Below are 17928 nucleotides of genomic sequence, written 5' to 3'. Positions count from 1 at the left end.
CGACTGCGCTGTCAGGAGGGGCACTCTTCCAGAAAGTTGTATAAAAAATAAAATCTGACAAATCCTGAAAAGTGGAGACCACACTAGACGGAGTGAACACTGAGAAATAGAAAAATTAGAAGGTCCTGAGTGCAGACCCATGAGAAGTTTAGCGAAGGCTACTGGCTTCCAATGGCCAAACCGTTGGGTAACGTGTTGCTTACTCGTCGCGACTATTCCATCAATAAATACAGTGGTTTTAGCTCGAAAGTACGACTGCAAGTGAACAACGTAGTCATTCCTACTGCCGCTCAGATAACAAAAAACGTTCTGCTGCCATAATAGGATCATTTCAAATAACGTCTCTCTCAGGTATAATTAAACATTCTGCTGCCATCACAGGCTCATTTGACTTAATCTCTCGCTCAGGTACCACTAAGCGTTCTGCTGCCATCGAAGGATCATTTCACATAATCTCTCACTCGCTCGTCTTAATTTTCTGGTATTTAAATAATAGTTATTATATTTTATTTCGTTCTGTTGAGCGAGAAATGACTATTGGACGGATAACACGTAAAAGTTGCAGCACAATTTGACATTCAATTCCGGTCTATCCCATTAAGTGAGCCTCTTTTTTCTGTTCAAATGGTTCAAATGGCTCTGAGCACTATGGGACTTAACTTCTAAAGGTCATCAGTCCCCTAGAACTTAGAACTACTTAAACCTAACTAACCTAAGGACATCACACACACCCATGCCCGAGGCAGGATTCGAACCTGCGACCGTAGCGGTAGCGCATTTCCACACTGTAGTGCCTAAAACCGCACGGCCACGTCTGTTTGTTTGAGTCCATTCACGACACTTATTTTTGTAGGTTTATAATCTCATCGGTCGTAAATTTTTTTAGTAGCTCGATCACAATCACATTGATGACCGAAGAGACCAATGTTAATTACACCTGCAAGTGCGAGAGAAAACTGATGATTGGCTTTCGGTCAGCAATTGAAGTTGAAGGGCGGTGCCCGTTTCAATTGGTGCACAGGTCGATGGGTGGGGACTTATTACAACGGTACTTCTTTAGCTCTTAACATGCGATCAATTTGACATTACTATACACTGTAACGATATGCGAAAGCAGATGGCATTCCTTGTCATAAATACTTTGTTACCCACAGCAATTTGGTGCCGGAAGATTTCTCTCGGTATAGCTGTTACATGCTAACATTCACTGCGCCACCTCAAACACAAGTTATCCATGTGGCGCGCACCCACGCTTTGACCACGGTCAAGGGCACCGACAAGTCGCATCCTATCCTCGCTACAGTCGAGAGTCATATTGGTCACCAGTACAATGTCTAAACGTCTCACTAGCGACGTAAAACTCCCAGCTATTCCATTCGGTGGAGCAGCAGGAACAAAGCCGTTATCCGTAGTTCAGTTTTAACATTACTGCACGTAACTTCAATTGTGAAGTAATTGTGGTTTCTTTACCACTGCAATGAGAATCATACACTAGAGGAAGAAAATCGAACACCAAAAAATAATTAATGTAGAGTAATGAAATTTCGGGAATACACTTGTCTAGATAACATATTTGCCGCGCGGGATTAGCCGAGCGGTCTTGGGCACTGCAGTCATGGACTGTGCGGCTGGTCCCGGCGGAGGTTCGAGTCCTCCCTCGGGCATGGATGTGTGTGTTTGTCCTTAGGATAATTTAGGTTAAATAGTGTGTAAGCTTAGGGACTGATGACCTTAGCAGTTAAGTCCCATAAGATTTCACACACACACACACATAACATATTTAAGTGATACACTTTGCAAGATCACAAGTTAACGTAACCGCGAGATAAGCCATTGCAAACGTGAACTGCTGGTACATAAATAACCGGTGCTATCGCCAGAATGTAGAATGCAAGCACGCAAACGTGCATGCATTGTGTTGTACAGGTGCCGGATGTCAGTTTGTGGGATGGAGTTCCATGCCTGTTACACATGGCCGGTCAATACACAGACGTTTAATGCTTTTGTTGATAACGCTACAGTTGTCGTCCGATGATGCCCCACATGTGCTCCATTAGAGACAAAATCTAGCAGGGCGAGGCGACATGTCAAGAGTCTGTAGAGCATGATGGGCTACAACCGCGGTATGTGGACGAGCGTTATCGTGTCGGAAAACACGAAATGGAACGCGGTTCATCAATGGCAGCACAACAGGTCGAATCACCAGACTGAAGTACAAATTTGCTGTTACATGGAAATGCGCCCTAGAACCCATGTATAGGGGCAGTGTATCTGGCACGCAGACAGCTAGTTTGCAGGTCTTCAACTGGCCTCCTTCTAACCAAAACACGGCCCCACTGGTGCTGAGTCAGAACCAGCTTTCATCATAAAACCTCCACCCTGCCCTCCAATGACCTCTCGCTTGACACCACTCTCTGTTTTGGAGCTGTCCTCGAAGTAAGCGACTTTTAACAGTTCGGTGTATCACTCTGGTGCCAACTGCTTCCAGTATTGCTAATGCAGATGCAGATACGATGCGCCAGAACCTTACGACGAACACGATGGTCTTCCCCCTCGGTAGTGATACGTGGCCATCCAGAAACCGGTCTCCCTGCGACCGTACATTCTCGTGACCTGCGCTGTCAGCAATCTTGTGCAGTGATTACATTCCTTTAAAGTCTTTCTGCAATATCACAGAAGGAACATCCAGCTTCTCATAGCCCTTAACACTACCTCGTCCAAACTCAGTCGAGTGTTGCTAATGGCGTCTTGATCGCCTTAAAGGCATTCTTAACTGACATCAACCTCAGAACGTCCAATCTCAAAGACAACGCTCATGAGCGTAACCTGATTTACATCCTCATAATGGCGCTACATTTTAATGGACATTACATTTCAGATGTAGAAACGGTGCTACCAACTTTATTTTATGTCCCACAAGTAATTCTTTGTGTAGAGGTTTTTTTTTTTTTTTTCTCGACAGTGTATATTCGAGTAATGTGCTTTTCCTGGTGGTTATCACATCTTTCATGCTTCAGGTATGCACCCACGTGACTGGGCCGCCACCGCCTGTATGAACTGGTTCATCAACGAGATCTTAACGACTAACGACACGGACGTCAGGGATGTTATCAGCCAGTTCGTATTCATGATCTACCCCACCTCCAATCTCGACGGCTATAATTACACCTGGAATACAGTGAGTAGCTCTCATTACAGTACTTGGTTCCCTGTAAATGTTGAATGCGTCAATTGTTAAGCAATTTCTCTTTTCATCAGGCTCCATATATTCATCCTAACACAAAAGCTTAGGAGGTTTCGTCACGACTGAGATGTCTTCTGTTTTGAGGCGTCCAGCTGTTACAGATGCGTAGATGAGTGCCACAATCGAGTTTTCAAGTTCTGTCTTGTGCCGTTAAAGAAAAAGTCAAACAGGTACAAATGGCTATTTAATTCAGTTCATAGACTATCAGCAAAGCTAAGGAAGGGGAAATTAGGAAAAAAAGTTCAGATTCTCGGGAAAAAATAAAACTGTGAGGTTCGACGGTGACGTTGTAATTTGGAAATTTATGGTAAGTTCCTATCGGATCAAACTGCTGAGGTCATCGATCCCTAGGCTTACACACTACTTAATCTAACTTGAACTAATTTACGATAAGGACTACACACACACCCATGCCCGAGGGACAACTCGAATCCCCGACGGAAGGAGCCGCACGAATCGTGGCAAGGCGCCACTGACCGCGCGGCTAACTCGCGCGGCCCATTGACGTTGTAATTCTGTCAGAAACGGAGAAGGACTTGCAATTACAGTTAAAAGGAGTATATAGTTTCTTGAAGAGAGGGTATGGGAAGAATAACAACAAAGGAAAAACAGTAATAGAACGTAGTCGGACTAAATTAGGTGATGCCAATAGAATTAGATTTGAAAACGAGGCATTAAAAATTGTTGATCGGTTTTGCTGTCTGGGTAGAAAAATAATGACTAATGACCGACGTACAGGGGAAATGATATGTAGACGCAATAGCAAGGAAAGTTTTTCTGAAAAAGATAAATTTCTTAGCCTTGAATACAAATTTAAGAAACGTACTAGTCACTATTGATCCCAAAGATTTATTAAAACCTAAAAGTCACACGTCAGAATGGTAACCGACTGGTAAGTGTCGGAGAAGACCGTTGGTAACTGCTCAAAGCACTACCAGTGCCTCGCCATCGTCTCTGCTCCACACTTGATGAGACATGGTCTGAAGACGATTTTTGATAAAATCAAAACCGATTGCCATTCTGAGGTTGATTTTTAATTTTTAATAAATCCTTTAGATCAAGACTGAGTGATATTTTAACCGCCCATCAGATCGCTGTTAATTTACGGTAATGTTTTAAAAAGATATTAACAAATCTAAGTGTTGATAAATAGTTTTTGTAGACATTTGTGTGGTGTATAGACTTACTCGGAAGTGAAACGTGAACGAAAAACAGTTCGGGGAAGAGGAGAATAAAAGCTTTTGAAATGTGGTGTCCCAAAAAAAGTTGGAAATTGGGTGGGTAGATCGAAAAACTGCTGCTGAGATACAGAACTGAATTGTGAAAACAAGAAATTTGAGACATAACTTTACTAAAAGAAGAAATCGGTCATAAAACACGTTTTGAGGTATAAAGAAATCGTAATTTTGGCAACGGAAGAACTTATGGTAGGTAGAAGTCGTGAAAGGAGTCCGAGGTTGGGTACAGTAGGGGCTTCTAATACGGAGATGAGGAGACTTGCACAGGCTAGCCGAGCGTACAGAGCTGCCCCCAACCAGTCTCTCACCGCAGACCACGTGACAAGGACAGAGAACCGATATGGCCTCTTATAGCTGTTTCATCAAACTAATAGTACAATGCTACTAAATGAAAAGGTTATTATTTGTTACAGATTCCCCACAACACTCTATGCTCTTTACTATTTAAGGTTTCGCAGGGCTAATTCTCCAACTACAGATATTCCACCATGTAGAACCCAATGGCTTAGGATAGATTACAAGCCTCAAGGGATATGGGCAATGGGATCATGGAGACAGTTATGAGAACAAGAGTATGGTGCAACGTGACGTGCCGATTTCCTAAGAAAATCAAACGAAACACTAGCGGAAAACGAGGAGCAACTGTGTGGTAGATCCCAGCAGCCTCTCATTCTCTAACAGATAAAGGGATGTTTTAGAGAGCTTGTCCGTAGCTTATGTTCCTTTGTAACACATGCGTTGAGGCTATCAGTTGTCAGTTTCCAAATTCGTGACGTTTATACGCTGTTGCTATGAAACGTATGTTCTTAATTCCAATAGAAACTCAAAATTAATTTCTGACCATTAGTTCGTTATCTGAAAGAACTCGAGCTAGGACCGTCCATCAGATACATAACGTTGGCCATAATGTTTTATGTTGTTATTTATATTACGCCAGACTGCACTGAGGTGACAAACATCATGGGGTACCTCCTAATATCGTGTCGTACTTTCTTTTCCCCGGCCTAGTGCAGCAACTCGACGTGGCAGGGACCCAACAAGTTCCTGGAAATCCCTTGCACAGACATTGAGCCATGCTGTCTTTATGTCCGTCCATAACTGCGGACATGTTGCCGGTGCAGGATTTCGTGCACGAACTGACCTCTCAATTATGTCCCAAAAATATTCGTCGGGATTCATGTCGGGCGATCCGGCTGGCCATATCATTCGCTCGATTTGTCCAGAGTGTTCTTCAAACCAATCGGAAACAAGTGTGGCCACGTTATATGGCATAATCTCAGCCATAAATGTAACAACGTTCTTTGGGAACATGAGGTTCATGAATGGCTTCAGATGGTCTCCAAGTAGCCCAGCATAACCATTCCAGTCAATGAAACTTCCTGGCAGATTAAAACTGTGTGCCGGACCGAGACTCGAGCTCGGGACCTTTGCCTTTCGCCGGCAAGTGCTCTACCAACTGAGCTACCCGAGCGCGACTCACGCCCTGTCCTCACAGCTTTACTTCTGCCAGTATTTCGTCTCCTACCTTCCAAACTTTACAGAAGCTCTCCTGCTAGTTCTGCAAGGTTCGCAGGAGAGCTTCTGTAAAGTTTGGAAGGTAGGAGACGAGATACTGGCAGAAGTAGAGCTGTGAGGATGGAGAGTGAGTCGTGCTCGGGTAGCTTAGTTGGTAGAGCACTTGGTCGCGAAAGGCAAAGGTCCCGAGTTCGAGTCTCCGTCCGGCACACAGTTTAAATCTGCCGGGAAGTTTCATATCAGCGCACACTCCGCTGCAGAGTGAAAATCTCATTCTGATTCCAGTCAATGATCGGCCCAGTTGGACCAGAGGTCCCAGTCAGTTCCATGTAAACAACATTGCCTTGTTGACAACTTGAATCCATGGCTTCGTGGAGTCTGCGCCACACTATAACCCTACTCTCAGCTCTTACCATCTGAAGTTGAGACTCATCTGAACAGGGCACGGTTTTTCAGTAGTCTGCGGCCAACCGATGTGGTAACGAGAATAGGAGATGCGCTTCAGGCTGTGTGGAGCTGTTAACAAAGGCACTCGCATCGGTCGTCTGCTGCGATACCCCATTAACGTCAAATTTCGCCACACGGTCCTAACGGATACGTTCGTCGTACGCTCCACCTAGATTTCTGCGACTATTCCCTACACTCTGTTGCTTATGTGTTAACTCTGACAACTCTAAGCAAACGCTGCTGCTCTAGGTCATTAAGCGAAAGCCATCGACCACTTCGTTGTCCGTGGTGAGAGATAATACCTAAGATTTGGTATTCTCCGCACACTCTTGACTAAGGATCTCGCAGTACTGAATTCCCTAACGATTTCCGAATCTTAATGTGCCTTGCTTCTAGCTCCAACTACCGTTCTCGTCGCTTGGGCACAATCATTTCGGGAACCGTTTCACATTAATCGCTTTAGTACAAAGACAGCTCCGCCAATGTACTGCGCTTTTTCACGTTGTGTACGCGATATTACCACCATCCATATATGTACGTACAGCTATCCCATAACTTTTGTCACCTCTGTGTAAAGAGCATGGCTAAAGCTTTTGTTCCTTTGTAACTCAGGTATTGAGGCTATCCGCTGTCAGTTTCAACATTCGCGACGAGTTTAAGCTGCTGCTATGAAACGTATGTTTTTCATGCCAATAAAAACAAAATATTCGTTTCTGACTATTAGTTCTTTATTTTAAAATACTCAGCATGAGACTGTCCTCAATCCATTTAATTTTGGCCATAATGGTCTGAGACACCATGTATTGCACAGATTTGCATTGTTTTTTCTGTTATCAGGCCATGGCTGAAAACTGGTGAGCCAATGCACCGTATGTCACACCAGCTGAAAGGGAAAGAACGTTCGAGCAGATGGCTGACACTACCAACACTTCTCAGGCACGCTTTCCTACGTGCATAAATGATGTCTTGCTTCAGTACTTGAATTTCTTTTGGGACGGGCAAACTAAATCCTTACTGTCGTCAAGTGAGGCTCGGATCGTTGATCATCCGATAAAGGCGGCTGGCGCCTGCCTCCATCAGTCTGCAGAAGCGTTATTCTTGAGATCCGCATCATTCTGACCGACCTGCAGTGTGCATTTGTTACCGGAATTTCGAAATGCTCTTACAAACACTTTTGGGCTTTGTTATCATCTGTGGAAGAACCACTACCAACTTGCCCTAGATGTGTGCTGCAGTCCACTTCCACCATGCAGTACTAATGCTCTCCTGTGAGAGCTGCTAAACCGTTATCGTATAGGTTTTACGTGTCTTGCTGTTCTGAAATTGATATGCCATTCATTAGTGATAGTTCTTACTCCTATAGTCGTCACACCCTAGAAACTAGTCTTACCATACTCCTCTACCAAGTGAAAGTTACATGGGCTCGAGCACAAATATCTGTCTGTTCCTTCTGACCTCCCCTCGCCGTTGGGTATTGCAACCAATAACAATGTATTTAAATCATTTGTGGAAAAAACTAATTACTCAATTAATCGTATATAATCGTCCAGTGTTTCCCTTGTTCTACTGAATGGTGTCAGCCTCTTACCTTTCTGTTCATTTACATAAATAACTTCACATATTGGTAGTCAAGTAAATTTGTATTTTGTTTTATGAGCGACTATGATGATAGATTAAATCTCTGGTATGTACGTGTTACTGTAACGAGATTCAATTTGTTTATAGGACCGTCTATGGCGTAAGAATCGCACACCTTATCAGAACTGCACAGGCGTTGATCTGAACCGCAACTGGGACTTTCATTTCGCAGGTGAGAAATTTAATTTCTGCACTATTTTCCTCATTAAGTACGACCATTTAATTTGTCTCACGATTTACAAAAAGTAAAGCTTATAGTGACCCGATTTAATTACCAAGACAGACATCCTCGAATTCTTTGGAACGTACTATGTCCAAGTACGCCGCTGCAACCACATTTTTTCGTTGGAAATACTAAGAGAAATTTTAACGAGTCCACAGTGGATCAAAGAGAACGGCCTTAACGACAGTGATAACGTCGGTTCCCGTCAGATCACCGAAGTTAAGCGCTCTTGGGCTTGGTGGGGTCACCATCAACGTCTGACGAACGCTGTTGGCAAGCGGGGTGCACTCAGCCCATGTGAGGTGGGGGTGCACTCAGCCCATGTGAGGTCAATTGAGGAGGTACTTAACTGAGAACTAGCTCTGGTCATGAAATGTGACAACGGTTAAGAGAGCGGCATGGTGACCACATGCCCCTTCATATCTGCATCCAGTGATGTCTACTGGCAAAGGATAACGGTGCGGCCTTCGGTAGCATTGGGCATTACAAGACCTATTCGGACAGAGCTCGCTCACTCTCTTAATATTTTAACATAGCATACAGAGGCATTCCTAGATATTATTTTACGAAAATAATTCAGTCGACGGACTGAACATGTATTTACTTAGCATGAATGTCAGCATAGTTTGGGATAATATCATTAAAATATATATAAAGAGTGTTTTAGCTATCCTCAAAAGTTTAAACATAAAGGGTCTTGAACCACACATATATAATAATTCCGAAGTATATTTACAGAATACGTAAAAATTGTATGTTTCTGGTGTTTAAGTCTTCGAGAACGGTAATGCTGTACTGCTTCACCGTACTGGGAGACAGACTTGTATGTTCGACTAGAAAACTCACGTTCCATCCGTTGTGAATCACCGTGTGTTTCGGTATTCGGCCCTCTTACTTGATAAGATAACGTAAAGACAACACAAAAAGTGATTTGGTACTAATAACACACAAAATCTTTCATTTACCCTGCTACGGCCATGTAATTCATGAACCAAATTACACCATCTACCTAGTAGGATGTATTCCCATCCACCTACGCTCTGATAATGTGTCGTGTCGTGTTCAATCACGACAGCTCATACTGCCATTCTGTCACGTCTCCATATCGAACCATCTCAATGCAGTGAATGCATACAACAGACAGGCATATACGCACCAGTTCACTGCCATGACTTACGTCAGCGGTGGAAGGTCACGTGACCATATAGTACCAGTTCTACAATTTCTACAATGCTCCAAGACGACTAGTGTGATCTTTTAAGCGTGGGACTAATATTTATACCGTGATCTTCCATATAGCGAACTTCAGCTTTTTACCCTGTAATGATTGCATAATCTTAAACTTCTTAGTTATCTCCAACCTCAATAATTTCCTACCAACTCCAGCGATCACCCACTCATGAAGTACGAAGTATTACGATTGGTGACAGTGTTTCGAGTTCAAAATTGTTCAGGCTTTCGTGACCAGTTATTAACAAACTGCCTATTCGCTTGTGTCTCGCGATCTTCGGCCGACGTCCGTCTGATGATTTTACTGTCGTTTCGCCAGCACGAGTGGCTGGCATTGTCAAAACTTCACCCTCCATTGCCTGTGGTGAACTGGAACCGAGCTCGCGGCCGCAGACTATATGTACCTGGCGCGCCAACGTCCGAGAGCTTCTCCGCGGTCATTTCCGGTGCGGTTCTCCTCTTGCTACATGCGACGGTCGTTCACTGCAGTACGGGAAGCCAGGATCTGTTTACCTTAGGGTTTTCTTCTTTCTTGTTGAAGCTGTTCCCGTGTTGTGTATTTCTACAGCTTCTCTAAGCAAGCGGATGTGATAGTACGCCGGCCGCGGTGGTCTAGCGGTTCTAGGCGCTCAGTCCGGAACCGCGCGGCTGCTACGGTCGCAGGTTCGAATCCTGCCTCGGGCATGGATGTGTGTGATGTCCTTAGGTTAGTTAGGTTTAAGTAGTTCTAAGTTCTAGGGGACTGATGACCACAGATGTTAAGTCCCATAGTGCTCAGAGCCATTTGAAACATTTGTGATAGTGCTTCTCTACAGCCAGAACTTCCGTGTCGCTGAATTTTATTACATGGTCGATCTCATTCAGCGTGTGCTCTGCCACGACCGATTTCTCCACCTGCCCCAACCTGCGATGTCACTTATGTTCTTTGATCCTGGTGTTGATTGATCGTCCACTCATTCCGACATAAACCTTTCCGCGTGTGCATGGTAAGCGGTATATTCCTGACATTGCAAGTGGGTCCCTTTTATCCTTTTCCGATCTAAGACATTCCTTGATCTTCCTTGTCGGTTTGAAAATTGTCTTTACGCCGTGTTTGTGCAATATACGGCCGATTCTGTCCGTCACTTTGGGAATGTATGGCAGAAAGGCCGTACCCGACATTTCTTTTCCTGATTTCTTGGTTCGCCGAGTGTTTGGCTCTGTTACACTTCTAATATAATTTGTGGAGTACACATTGCTCCTCAGAACACTTTCCAGATGTTGCATTTCGCGTTTGAGGTGCTGCGTCTCACATATTCGCCCTGCTCGCTTTACGAGCGTATGAATCATGCCTCTTTTCTGGCTCGGGTGGTGGTTTGATAGATTGTGCAAGTATCGGTCCATGTGTGTCGGTTTTCGGTACACGCTATGTCCCAGTTTTTCGCCGTCCCTTGTGACCAGCGCGTCTATAAAAGGCAGTTTTTTGTCCTTTTTTACTTCCATCGTAAATTTTATGTTGGAGGCTGTTCTAGTGTCTTAGGAAGTCATCGAGCTGTTCTTCACCCTGGCTCGACACAACGAACGTATCATCGACGTACCTGTACCACACCTTAGGTTTACAAGACGCCGAGTCCAGTGCCTGTGCTTCGAAATGTTCCATGAAGAAGTCGGCCACCATCAGACTATGAGGACTACCCATGGCAACGCCTTCCAGCTGTTTGTAGAAATTGCCATACCACGTCAGTAAAATCATTTGACGAACGTCGGTCGAAAAATCCGAGACAGAAGCTAGTAGGCAGTTTGTCAACAACTGCCCACGAAAGCCTGAAAAATATTGCATTATGCCTCTACGGGGAGGAGATTTTCAGATTGTACCGACGCCTTGACCAACGACGGAAGAAGAAAGCGCGATTGATGTCCTCTCTCGCCTTCCTTTCGCGGTGCAGAGATGAAGATGCTACACGCAAGTTCTTGAAATGTAAACGCCTATTCATCACCGCCCAAGAATATCGTATCTACGACAGAATTGAACGAGTTTTTCTTCGTGAGCGAATTTATACAACACGTAGAGACTCGGCAAGAACGGATCAGGAACTTTTGGACATTGTCTATCAACTAAGTAGCAGAATGCATCGAGACGACTGGGACAAGATCGACAGCATCATTTACAGGAGCATGCAGAATGAACTCGAACATTGAACTGAGCGACAGAAGAAAAATTTTGAGGGATGCGGGAAGCAGACTGACAAGGCGATTCCCGACATGTCACACACAGTGGTCAACCTCACTGAACGACAATTGACCGAAGAGGAAGTGTCTGTTCTTCAAAAAGGAGGGAATTTCGCTATCATCCTGAGAACAATAGCTGTGGAGGACATCATCGCTAACACCGAAGCGGCCATTCGGACCCTTCCTTGTGAAAGTGCAGAAGAAATACGTACTGAAACAGCCAGGATACTGCGCCGAGCTAAACCACCAGCTTGCAATCTGAAGAAAGAAGAGGTACAAGCTCTTAAGAATCTTAACGCCGACAAGAGTATATTGGTACTGCCTGTCGATAAGGGGAATGCGACCGTCGTAATGAATGGCCGAAGATTATGACCAAAAGATCCGAGACCCATTATCTCCGACGACGTACGGAAAACTAAGCGCAGATCCGACGCAGCGAATCACACGGAATATGAATCTGTTAATCAAGGCGTCTTCTCTGCCGGCGAACATACAGAGAAACTTCGCAACACGGAAGCACTACCACTTCGGCTGTATGGATTACCTAAGATCCATAAGAACAACGTTCCACTAAGACCGATTGTTAGCGCTCCTAGCTCACCGACGTATAAACTGGCAAAACACTTGGCCTCTCTGCTCCAGCTACACGTGGGGAAGACAGACACATACATAAAGGACTTAGGACATTTCATTAGAAGCTGAAGAAACTGAAACTTCTACCAAACGACATCCGGGTCAATTTGATGTTGTTCCGTTGTTTACGAAAGTGCCACTTAGTGACGCTCTGGAGCACATCGGTTCCATTTTCCCGCAAGAGATCAAAAAGCTCTTCCATGGATGTCTCATCACTAGCTATTTCACGTGGAATGCCAATTTCTACGAACAGCTGGAAGGCGTTGCCATGGGTAGTCCTCATAGTCTGATGGTGGCCGACTTCTTCATGAAACATTTCGAAGCACAGGCACTGGACTCGGCGACTTATAAACCTAAGGTGTAGTACAGGTACGTCGTTGATACTTTCGTTGAGTGGAGCCATGTTGAAGAACAGCTCAGTGACTTCCTAAGACACTTGAACAGCCTCCAGTCAAACATAAAATTTACCATGGAAGTAGAAAAGGACAAAAAACTACGTGCTGGTCACAAGGGACGGCGGAAAACTGGGACATAGCGGTTACCGAAAGTGCTAAGAGACAAGCAACTCTACGTGAAGTAACGGCAAAAACAATATGGGACGTACGATGAACATACCCGTTATTACAGTGTAGCGAAATGTGGCATTAATGAGCTATTGCAGCAACCAACCGACTCGAGTGCCTTTCCTAACAGTACGACAACGCCTACAGCGTCTCTCGTCGTGACCATATGAGTTGGATGCTAGACGACTAGAAAACCGTGTCCAGGTCAGCTGAGCCCCGGTTTCATTTGGTAAGAGCTGAGGGTATAGTTTGAGTGTGGCGCAGATCCCACGAAACTATGAACTCAAGTTGTCAACAAGGCATTGCACAAGCTGCTGGTGGCTCCAATAGTCTGGGTCCTCTGGTCCAACTGAACCGATCATTGACTGGAAATGATTATGTTTGGCTACGTGGAGACCATTTGCAGCCATTCATCGGCTTCATGTTCCCAACCAACGATGGACTTTTTATGGATGACACTGTGCCTTGTCACTGGGCCACAATTGTTATCGACTGGTTTCAGAAACGTTCTGGACAATTCGAGTGAATGTGTTGACCACCCAGAATTTTCGGCATGAATCTCATCGAACATTTGTGGGACAAAATCCTGCACCGGCAACTCTTTCACAATGATGGACAACTATAGAGGCAGCATGACTCAGTATTAATGCAGCGGACTTCGAAGGACTTGTTGGGCCCATGCCAGATCGAGTTACTGCACCAAGCCAGGAAAAAGGAGGTCCGACACGATTGACGTGGCCCCACAGACTTTGGCTGGGACAGATACCGGGGAAAACATCAGACAATGCCCGAAGGCCAATGCTTTGAATACGTGGAAGTTGTGGGGTGTACGGGCAGGCACCGTTTCTCTGATAAAAGCCCCTGTTTTACCTTTAAAATTTTAGAACTTTATTAACTTGATTTTAAAATAGTGAGTGAACATTCGTTATTATGAACAACAAGATCCTCGATATAGCTTGTTAATGAAAGCTCCTGAAGTCTTTTAACAGACCAAAGAAGAACTCTCAGAATCAATTCACAACGCTTAAAACTCAAAATCCCTTTTCAGGCAAAGGAAAAAATATACAAATTGCATAATTCAGGATTAAATAAAAGATTCTAACGCCACATGGCAGTACCAAATTTTTTGCAGGTATGACCTGTGATCTCTAAAGGCAATAAAATATTGATCACAAAATTTTTAATTAGAACAACTTAAATGGAATAAAATCTGATTACTATCGACGTAAACTCAAACCCCGTAGCCTCTACGATGCGCACCGTATCACAAAATATTTTCCTTCCGTTTAAACACTTTACACCATAGATATCCTTACATGTGATGCACACTACCGCCAATGAATTATGACAAATAAGTAAGCATAAATGTTATAATTAACAAGGTATATAATACTTTTCCTTTCAAAATCAAAAAACACAATTCAACTCTTAAGCTCAGTGGTTACAGCCATTAAAAAAATATACAACACATATCTTTTGATGTCGTCGTGGTCATGCGACGTTGTGCTCCGTGCTGTCCTTCAGAATCACACGCGGCACGGGAAAGATTTTCCACGACGAATAAAACGTTAACAGGGCGCATCCAACTTACACAACTTGCATACTAGGATTATACATCGATGTGGATGCGGTTCACAAATCTTAAAAAGGACGAGGGAGTAGATGAGGTACTACTAAAAACACCGACTAAACCGCACCGCACCAAACAGCAGTACGGTGGGGTAAATAAGAGACAGATGAACAACTGTTGCAAGGCAACCTCAACAACGCAGTAACAAAATATTTGGGACTTTAAACTCTTGGGAGAGGCACACCTTTCCCACGCCCGGGTTCCCGGGTTCGATTCCCGGCGCGGTCAGGGATTTTCTCTGCCTCGTGATGACTGGGTGTTGTGTGACGTCCTTAGGTTGGTTAGGTTTAAGTAGTTGTAAGTTCTAGGGGACTGATGATCATAGATGTTAAGTCCCATAGTGCTCAGAGCCATTTGAACCATTTTTTAGAGGCACACCAAAGCACAGAATGACCTCCCAAGCTACTATAATATCAGCGATTTCGCCACGACAAGTAGAACCGTAAAATACCATAGAAAGATAATTGTAATTAACACAGTTCATAAGCGTCCGACTGAAAACTCCACAGTCAATCTTTCTCTTACTGCAAAAACTTAACAGTATCTCCGAAGTTCAGTAGTGGACACGACCAGAGTGTCGATTAAGAGTTGTAACTGCAGATAACAAGTTTAACACACTTGGGGCCGACTTAGATTTCTTAATGAGACAAGCAATGATTCGGTCCTTCACTTGGATCCACCTTCGATCCAAACAGTCGTTCATCTTAAAGCAGCTAAATATATGACAATGCCCATATCAGCGCTCTCCTCCCAAGCAGCGCTCTAACTGGAGACTGCAGTACCGAAGCTAAGCTTACACCACTCACAAGTCTAATATACACGCCAGGAACGTGCACCTTTTTAGGATTCTTACGGTCACTGCATGGGGGCTTAATTAAATAAAATTGAAAATACTTTTTATTTTTCGTCGCTGAATGTCCGATTACGCTGTGTCTCGTAAACGGTTGGCCCTGACTAGTATTATTACACTATCTGACTGCAAAGAACAACAACAAAGAATGAAAGAAAATTTTCGTTAACACAATTAATTAATTAAGTCCCCAGCAACTATAAAACCTACAAAACCAAAGCACAAATGTAACTGTTCTGTATGTGGAAGTATGACTCAACGCACATCTGGCACGGTTCTTCTTCAACAAGACAAGAATTTTTAAATACCAATTTTACTGACGTGATAAAAGAAAATTAGAAATACTATAATTGCGTAAGGAAAGCAGAATTAAAATCTAATACAAGAACACACGCCAGATGCTTTGTTGACTGAACCTGTAATGACGCATTATTTAGGACACTGAAATAAAAAGAAACGGAGTTTGTTACCTCATTTATATCGATGAAAATCACTCTAATCCTTACAATATACCTCCACACCGATTCTCTACTACCACATCTCAACAAACACTCCTCACTACAACATCTCAGCACAGACTACCCCGAGTCCTCGACAGGCACTGACTACTACGAGCTCTGGACAAGCACTGTGGAGGCGGCTTAATAATACTCTTTGGCGCAGTGGCTCAGTGTAGCCACCTTTCATCACCTCATACACCAAACTTGCCGTAATTTTTCGTCGGAATCCAAGGACAGAACCAAGAAATAACTTCTGAGCCGTTGAATGACCACACGATGATCGCCGTCGGGACCACACCGGCCCTCCATACACTGAGATCTTGGAGCGTTCCGTCCCAGTCGACTGCTTCCGCAGGGCCCACCGAACAAGCTGCCTCGCCCACCGGCACCGGCGTCGGTCCTCAGGCACCGTCCAGCGCTCACTTTCCGCAAGCCCCTTCTGTTCGCCTCGCGGTGCGCGGGAAGCCAACTTGCCAAAGATAAGCGCCGACCAGAGACTCCAATCCGATCTCGATATTATCACCTCGGCGAGTACTGAAAAGGCGGGTAGTTTCAAAAAATGAAAAAAATTTAAATAGCATGCCGTACCGGCTCCACCATCCCCCTCCCCCCCCCCCCCCCCCCCCCCTTCTATCATGAACCATGGACCTTGCCGTTGGTGGGGAGGCTTGTGTGCCTCAGCGATACAGATGGCCGTACTGTAGGTGCAACCACAACGGAGGGATATCTGTTGAGAGGCCAGACAAACGTGTGGTTCCTGAAGAGGGGCAGCAGCCTTTTCAGTAGTTGCTGGGGAAACAGTCTGGGTGATTGACCGATCTGGCCTTGTGACAATAACCAAAACGGCCCAGCTGTGCTGGTACTGCGAACCTCTGAAAGCAAGGGGAAACCACAGCCGTAATTTTTCCCGAGGGCATGAAGCCTTACTGTATGGTTAAATGATGATGACGTCCTCTTGGGTAAAATATCTCGGAGGTAAAATAGCCCCTATTCGGATCTCCGGGTGGGGACTACTCAAATGGCTCTGAGCACTACGGGACTCAACTGCTGAGGTCATTAGTCCCCTAGAACTTAGAACTAGTTAAACCTAACTAACCTTAGGACATCACACACATCCATGCATGAGGCAGCATTCGAACCTGCGACCGTAGCGGTCTCGCGGTTCCAGACTGCAGCGCCTACAACCGCACGGTCACTTCGGCCGGCCGGGGACTACTCAAGAGGACGTCGTTATCAGGAGAAAGAAAACTGGCGTTCTACGGATCGGAGGGTGGAATGTCAGATCCCTTAATCGCGCAGGTAGATTAGAAAATTCAAAAAGGGAAATGGGTAGGTTAAAGTTAGATATAGTGGGAATTAGTGAAGTTCGGTGGCAGGAGGAACAAGACTTTTGGTCAGGTGAATACAGGGTTATAAATACAAAATCAAGTAGGGTTAACGTAGGAGTAGGTTTAAGAATGAATAAAAAATAGGAGGGCGGGTAAGCTACTACAAAGATCATAGTGAACGCATTATTGTGGCGAAGATAGATACGACGCCCACGTCTACTACAGTAGTACAAGTTTATATGCCAACTAGCTCTGCAGATGATGAATAAATTGATGAGTCCGCAGCTCGTGGTCGTGCGGTAGCGTTCTCGCTTCCCACACGCGGGTGCCCGGGTTCGATTCCCGGCGGGGTCATGGATTTTCTCTGCCCCGTGATGACTGGGTGTTGTGTGATGTCCTTAGGTGTTAGTTCGGTTTAAGTAGTTCTAAGTTCTAGGGGACTGATGACCATAGATGTTAAGTCCCACAGTGCTCAGAGATAATTTTTGAATAAATTGATGAAATGTATGATGAGATAAAAGAAATTATTCAGCTAGTGAACGGAGACGAAAATTTAATAGTCATGGGTGACTGAAATTTGAGAGTAGGAAAAGGGAGAGAAGGAAACATAGTAGGTGAATATGGATTGCGGGTAAGAAATGAAAGAGAAAGCAGTCTGGTAGAACTTTGCACAGAGCATAA

At 44.5% G+C, this 17928-nt stretch overlaps 1 protein-coding gene across 1 annotated transcript in view; it reads left to right on the top strand.

Moving 5' to 3' along the window:
- Positions 1-17928, top strand: part of LOC124788831 (zinc carboxypeptidase-like) — a 97007-nt gene that overhangs the window by 59398 nt on the left and 19681 nt on the right. Inside the window, exon 5 of the mRNA XM_047256113.1 lies at positions 3018-3178. Within this exon, the coding sequence (XP_047112069.1) occupies positions 3018-3178 (161 nt within the window). The remainder of the gene's footprint in view (positions 1-3017; positions 3179-17928) is intronic.

This window comes from Schistocerca piceifrons, chromosome 3 (assembly GCF_021461385.2).
Source record: "Schistocerca piceifrons isolate TAMUIC-IGC-003096 chromosome 3, iqSchPice1.1, whole genome shotgun sequence".
Lineage (NCBI taxonomy): Eukaryota > Metazoa > Arthropoda > Insecta > Orthoptera > Acrididae > Schistocerca > Schistocerca piceifrons.
Note: the sequence above shows the minus strand (reverse complement) of the source record. Positions and strands in the feature narration are given on the sequence as shown.